This window comes from Gobius niger, assembly GCF_951799975.1.
Source record: "Gobius niger genome assembly, chromosome: 22".
NCBI lineage: Eukaryota > Metazoa > Chordata > Actinopteri > Gobiiformes > Gobiidae > Gobius > Gobius niger.
The window spans coordinates 6,016,359-6,023,943 of record NC_136873.1 but is presented as its reverse complement, the minus strand read 5'-3'; the positions used below and the strand labels follow the sequence as shown (position 1 = coordinate 6,023,943).

Sequence of the window (7,585 nt, the reverse complement as noted above, 5' to 3'; positions counted from 1 at the left end):
GAAGGTGCTGTTACTTTTGGGACTTCTGCAATTTACGGTTTTTACGCAATCGGCCAAAATGTCGGAGATTTTTCCCATTGACTTATAATGGGGCTGCCGCAAATCCATGCTTTTCTGCACTTTTTTCTGCATTTAACATACACAACATATACATTAACATATACAACAATATCAACTTTTTTCTTTGATTTTTACATAAAAGTTGCATAGTGCACCATTGAATGTATGTTTTTATTTGTATTGCTCTCAGTTTTTGAATGTTATGAGTGGAATATCCGTAAAAACTCTTAACGCTAATCAGTAACGCTTCTGTGGGTTTTGCCTGTGGAGGAAACCATGACACGCTCTGTTTACTTTAGCCCTGGATTGATAAGCTTCACTCTCTCCGTCTGTCCCCCCCCCCCTCGTCCTATAGGAGTGGCCAGTGAGCAGCGCGCCTCACGTTCAGCACACTCTGGAATCTGCACCTTTGACCGTCAGCCTTCTGCCTCCTACCAAAACACGTACCATGGCGTCCACCGTGAGAGCGCTCGACCTCCTACACCTGGCCCTGTTTGTCGCCGTCGCCTCCTCGGAGCCCGTTTCGCAACCAGGTACGTCCGCCTTCCTTGGACTTTGCTGCTCGGGTCTGGACGTCCTGGCTGTGGGTTGAAATCGTCGGAACGCGTGATGATTTTCTGCCGGTTTGGGAGTTGTATACGCGGCTTTGGAGCTGGCTGCGCTTTCTAGGCCAGTGTAACGCCTCATTTGAAAGTTAAGATCGACAACACTCATCTAAATGGATCTTTTTCCTCACGTCATCAGATTTTTTTCCCATCATTTTTTTTGGGGGGTATTCAACTCATTTAGTAACTTTTTTGTCATTTTTTTTGTTTTAAATCAATTTTTTGTCATTTTTTTGTCACATTTTTGTCAATTTTTTTGTCATTGTTTTGTCTTTTTTTTGTTATTTTTTGTCATTGTTTTCTCACATTTTTGTCTTTTTTTGTCACATTTTTATTGATTTTTGTGTGATTTCTTTGTCTTTTTTTTGTCTTTTTTTGTCTTTTTTGTCACATTTTTTCTTACATTTTTTGTCACATTTTTTGTCATTTTTTGTCATTGTTTTGTCTTTTTTTGTAAATTTTGGTCACATTTTTTGTCATTTTTTCTCATTTTTTTTGTCTTTTTTTGTCACATTTTGTCACATTTTTTGTAATTTTTTTGTAATTTTTTTGTCATTTTTTTGTAATTTTTTGTCACATTTTTGTCACATTTTTGTCACATTTTTAGTGATTTTTGTGTGATTTCTTTGTCTTTTTTTGTCTTTTTTGTCACATTTTTTGTCACATTTTTTGTCACATTTTTTGTCATTTTTTTGTCATTTTTTTGTCTTTTTTTGTCACATTTTTTGTCACATTTTTTGTGATTTTTTTGTCTTTTTTTGTCACATTTTTGTCAATTTTTTTGTCATTGTTTTGTCTTTTTTTTGTTATTTTTTGTCACTTTTTTGTCATTGTTTTCTCACATTTTTGTCTTTTTTTGTCACATTTTTTGGTCAATTTTTTGTCATTTTTTGTCACATTTTTAGTGTTTTTTGTGTGATTTCTTTGTCTTTTTTTGTCATTTTTTTGTCATTTTTTTGTCATTTTTTGTCACATTTTTAGTGATTTTTGTGTGATTTCTTTGTCTTTTTTTGTCTTTTTTGTCACATTTTCTGTCACATTTTTTGTCATTTTTTTTGTCATTTTTTAGTCTTTTTTTTGGTCACATTTCTTGTCAATTTTTTGTCACATTTTTGGACTTTGCTGCTCCTCAAAGCGCTCGGGTCTTGTCGTCCTGGCTGTGGGTTGAAATCATCGGAACGCGTGATGATTTTCTGCCGGTTTGGGAGTTGTTTACGCGGCTTTGGATCTGGCTGCGCTTTCTAGGAAAACAGACTTGCACAATCTGCTGGGAACTGGTCCTGCAATGTGTTCTCAATTGACAGTGAGCCTTTTTTTTTTTTCGGCGCTCATGCTAAGACACACATGGCTGCGCTCTAGGCAAGTGCACAGCGGACTTTTTTTTTGAAGAATTGAAACTTGTTGAGTGCAAGTATTCCTTTCTGTTAAAACTAGCCCTGAGGTTCTTGAGTCATTTTCTGTACTCTCCAGTCCAGAAGATGACTCAAGAACCTTCATTGGCCAAAACCAGCCCTCCATCATCAAACTGTGGCCCTCGAGATGATTTTGAGAAATATTATGACCCAAATCAGAGCTCAAATGCCTGTTAAAGTACTCTAGAAATGTGAAAAATACTGTCAGTTCCTTAAAATGTCTTGGAATAATACTCATCTATAGGTAGAAATGACTTAAATCTACTTGGATTAAGAGATTCAATCTAAAGTTTGAGTGGATTTGGTCTTAGAGCAGATAAAACCTTTTCTTGCCAATGTTACAAGCACAAGTTTTTTCTTAATTCAGATTATTTTGTATAATTTCAAGTGAATGATAAATATTTTTCACAGTAAAGGTTAATTTGTCTGTTTCCAGTGGGATTTCTATTTGTTCCATTGGCATTAGCGTTTTTATCTGATCTTAGATTAGTTCAACCCGACTTTTTTGTCAATGTTTTCTCACTTTTTTGTCACATTTTGTCACATTTTTGTCATTTTTTTGTCGATTTTTTATCAAATTTTTGTCACATTTTTGTCATTTTTTTGTCGAATTTTGATCAAATTTTTGTCACATTTTTGTCATTTTTTCGTCAATTTTTGTCAATTTCTTGTGACATTTTTGTATCATTTTTGCCACTTCTTCATCACATTTTTGTCAATGTTTTCTCTCTTTTTTGTCACATTTTTGTCACATTTTTGTCATTTTTTTGTCAAATTTTTATAATTTTTTTTGTCAATTTTTGTCATTTTTTCGTCAATTTTTGTCAATTTCGTGTGACATTTTTGTGACATTTTTGCCCCTTTTTCATCCATTTTTCGTCACTTTTTTGTCAATGTTTTCTCACTTTTTATTCAAGTGATTTTAAGTCATTTATCTATCTTACGATGGACATTCAATGGACTTCAATGGTTTCAATTGGAGGGTCCGGCCCTTGGTCTTTTGACGATGAAGAAAACCGACTCCACCGAGCAAACTTGCCGACCCCTGGCCTGCACAGACATAGCCCTAAGGATGACACAACCAGCCCCAGCAAGACTTTTTCTGGCATATTTGCTGGCATTTCTAAGACGTGAACTTACATGTCAAATAAAAAGAGTGCCTGTAGCTTTAAATCGTCAATAACACACTCGGTGAAGGGCTGGTTTTCTTCATCGTCAAAAGACCAAGGGCCGGACCCTCCACTTGAAGTAGTTGACGTAAAGCATCACTTTCTACATAGGCCAGTGTTGTACATCAGATACACTGGGAAAATGTCAATTTTAAACTAGATAAATTACTTAAAATCACTTGAATAAATTTGAGTCGGGTTGAACTAATCTAAGATCAGATAAAAACGCTAATGCCAATGGAACAAATAGAAATCCCACTGGAAACAGACAAATTCACTTTTACTGTAAAAAATAATTATTATTCACTTGAAATTATACAAAATAATCTGAATTAAGAAAAAACGTGTGCTTGTTCCATTGGCAAAAATAGGTTTTATCTGCTCTAAGGCCAAATCTACTCAAACTTTAGATTTAATCTCTTAATCCAAGTAGATTTAAATCATTTCTACCTATAGATGATTATTATTTCAGGATTATGGACGAAAATGGTGCCCTTTCAAGACATTTTAAGATATTGACAGTATTTTTCACATTTCTAGAGTACTTTAACAGGCATTTGAGCTCTGATTTGGGTCATAATATTTCTCAAAATCATCTCGAGTTTGATGATGGAGGGCCGGTTTTGGCCCCCAGGCCTGACGTTGCCGACGATAAAATAATAAGGTTTATTTGATATTTCCAAAAACTCCATTGTTCTCTGCATTTGACTGAACAGAGAACATTTTCTCCAGCTTTACCCAAATCTTGTAGACCAGTGTAACACCTCATTTGAAAGCTAAGATCTACAAAACTCATCTAAATGGATCTTTTTCCTCACGTCATCAGATTTTTTTTCCATCATTTTTCTTTTGGGTGGGGGGGTTTCAACTCATTTTGTAACTTTTTTGTCATTTAAAAAAAAAAATCAATTTTTTGTCTTTATTTGTCATTGTTTTGTTTTTATTTGTCTATTTTTTTGTCAATTTTTTTTACATTTTTGGCACTTTTTCATCATTTTTGGTCATTGCTTTGTCTTTTTTTGTCAATTTTTGTCACATTTTTTGTCATTTTTTTTGTCATTTTTGTCACATTTTTTGTCAATTTTTTGTCATTTTTGTCACATTTTATGTCAATTTTTTGTGACATTTTTGGCACTTTTCCATCATTTTTGGTCATTTATTGTAATTTTTTTGGTCAAATTTTTGTACATTTTTGTCAAATTTTTTGTCACATTTGTCATTTTTTTGTCCCATTTTTTGGTCAATTTTTCGCCACTTTTTTGTCAAAGTTTTCTCACTTTTTTGTCACATTTCCATCATCGTTTTTGTCTCGGTTCTATCGCTATTTTCACACCTTTTTTCCAGAAGCTTTTGGACTGGGGTAAAGCCAAATTGGAGAAAATGTGCTCGGTTCAGGTGGGAGTTAAGGGGTTGGTGCATGTTTTTAGTGTCAGGGGAAACTGTAATACCCAGAGGAAACATGCACAAACCTACTGCTCGTGCTGATTGAGAAGACACAGTGTTTCAGCCATTAATTCAGATTTTCATGCTGCATTATGTGTCATATTTTCCCGTTAATTCATATGGAAAATGTGGCACTTCTTTCAAAGGGTGAGAGGCCGTACAGTCCTGACGTCCGCCCTGTGAAGCACAAAAACCATCTCCTTAACATGTAAATCTGTAAATACTTAGGGTGTGACGTGTTCTGTTGGTTTTCTGAGGTGGCGTGTTGCACAACATCCTGCTGTAGTGAAGTGGCGTCCATGGAATTCAGCTGAGTGTCCTCTTCTGCGCGCCGGACAATAGCAGCTGTATGTGGAAAGCCCTCGACCGCCCCACGCCAGACACTCTGCAGGGAGGCGTGTTACGTGTTATGTGTCGTGACATCCTTTATCCGTGATGTTGCGGGTTCACTGTCTGTGGGCACGTCTGCAGAGCGCGATTTCTTCAGCTTTTGTCAGGAAATCCATTAACCATGACGTACTCGGTGTTATTGTATGGCTCTCAACTTCCTGAACATCGCTACGTCAGCTAAACATTTCCTTTGTGAAAGCCGTGAAAGTCCGCCGAGTACCTTCAGCTGATAATACTTACATTGCAAATACGTATGGAGGATCTTCTTCTTGTTAGTTGTATCTATAATAGAAACCGCAATCTCAATGGCCGCCGCCTGGGCGCCGCCATGTTTATTTCCCATACCGACTTTGAAGCTAAGCAGGGAAGGGCCTGGTTAGGACTGGGATGGGAGACCGTTTGGGAACACCGTCCGCGGGCATTGACCACGGGTCCATATGGACCGCGGTGCTGCTGTCCGAGGACAACCCACCGTCACAAAAACGCAAGTGCACAAGATCTGACTGCCGTGCGTGTGCGCTCATCCAAACAGGGCGATGTGTGTGTGCGTGTGCGTGTGTGTGTGTGCGTGTGCGCGCGTGTATGTGTGCACGTGCGCATCAAAACAGGGCGATGTGAGTCATTGTCACTCACCGCTAACCTGCAGACGCTCCGCACAGGTACAGATACATCCTCCAAAACACATCTGCGTGTCTTTGTTTAAGTCTCTCCTGCAGTGACCGAGGCTGTGGTTCATTATAGATCCAGTGCTGTCATGTCAGAGGCGCCGACAAATGCGTAAGATCCAATACTGGCCGTATTTCGTCTCCGAAAAAACAGTACACGCTAAACATTGCCCAAAACCTGCTCAAACACGAGCCTCTAATCACACGCGCTGCTCCGACTGATTTATCCTCCGTGTGAGTAAAAGCGAAAATGAAACTGCACTGCGTAGTTTTTTCCTTTTTTTTTTCCTTTGCTGCTGGACCATTTGTTTTCTATTTTGCTTTCACGTATTGTGAGCCCAGAGGTACATTTTATTCTAAAGCAGCTTTGAAAGCATTGCCAATTTTATTGTAAGGTTATAAATACTGTCTAACAACGATCATTTGGCTATTTCAGTTCAAAACCAACTTATTATTTTTTGGATTGCACACTACCGTAATGCACCAAACCACGGGTCCTGCACCGTGAACCGAACCGTTAGAACCGTTAGAGCTGAACCCCTAATATTTATCCATAATTATTCCACTGTCTCTTGAATTCTGTTCCCCGAGTTTAGCGAACATATTGTCGATGTAGTTTATAAGAAAGGAGCACGGGTGCATCAAACACTCCAATTGCAGTTTGTTTGACATTTTTTTTTGCCTTCACTCTTTTACTCATTTGTAGTGGCCATAGTTTTTGGCATGGGTTGGGAACCACTGGTCTACAGCTGAACTGTGTGACGGGTTGGACATTTCTTTGTAATCACTCATAATCTCAGAATATCAAATGTGGAGACTAGCTGAGGCCCGGCCGAATATATAAAATGTAAAAGCTGCTCAGTCTCACATTGGCGTCTTTTTGTATTGGATTATGTCATAACATCAGGTGGAGGGAAACTCTATGGGGAAGAAACACTTTTTGTAAGACATTTTAAAAAGTTATAGCTAGACAAATGTTGAAATTGATCATTATTTGGACGATATTGGATTCACAAACCTGCCACGTTCTTCTTATGGCTGAAAGTCACTCCGTCTACCCTGTTTCTACTTAAAGGGACTATATGGAGTTTAAAAATGTTAAAATTCTGTATTTTCCTCCCCCTACATGTTCCAGCCATGTCCTAATGAGTAGGATGAGCCCAAATCTATTCACCACAACTTCCTCTAAATTCCTGCACTGTCGCTCAAAACGGTGCTACTTCGGGTCCGAGGTGCCGTCATGCACGAGCTTAAAGGGATATTTCAGGATTTTTGACCCATTTCCTAGTTATCCAGAGTGTTGCTGATACCGGGAGATATTTTTTTGGTATTTCATGCAGTTCTTATGTTTGAAGAGTTTTGTGGCGTTAGGCTAGTGCAAGGCTAGCGCATGTCTATGGTATCAGCTAGCCTGCATTAAAAACCGTCTGAGGCAAATCACTTATAACACCAGACTAACCATATAAATGTGTCGATAGAGTAATTTTAACCATTTTGCATTTAAAAGACCTTATAATGAGCAGCATTAGCTTTGTGTTTGTATAAGCTACTCAGCGGCGGAGTGATCTGCTAGAAAATAGTCCCTCAAAGTGCGATCATTCATGTGACACAGACATTTATATGGTTAGTCTGGTGTTATAAGTGATTTGCCTCAGGTGCTTTTAATGCAGGCTAGCTGATACCATAGAAATGCACTAGCCTAGCACTAGCCTAGCGCCACAAAACTCTTCAAACATAAGAACTGCGTGAATTACAACAAAAAATATCACTCTGAATAACTAGGAAATGATGCCCTATGTCAAAAATCCTGAAATATCCCTTTAAATCGGCCTGAGTTGGCT

The 7,585-nt window shown here is 38.0% G+C and overlaps 1 protein-coding gene across 1 annotated transcript in view; it reads left to right on the top strand.

The window, feature by feature from the left end:
* Positions 1 to 508: 508 nt before the first annotated feature.
* The window catches only part of LOC306981568 (growth hormone receptor-like), a gene marked incomplete at both ends in the record, with an annotated part of 28,668 nt that continues 21,591 nt past the window's right edge, over positions 509 to 7,585 (top strand). Inside the window, one exon of the mRNA XM_079581176.1 lies at positions 509 to 593. Coding sequence (XP_079437302.1) covers positions 509 to 593 — 85 coding nt within the window. The remainder of the gene's footprint in view (positions 594 to 7,585) is intronic.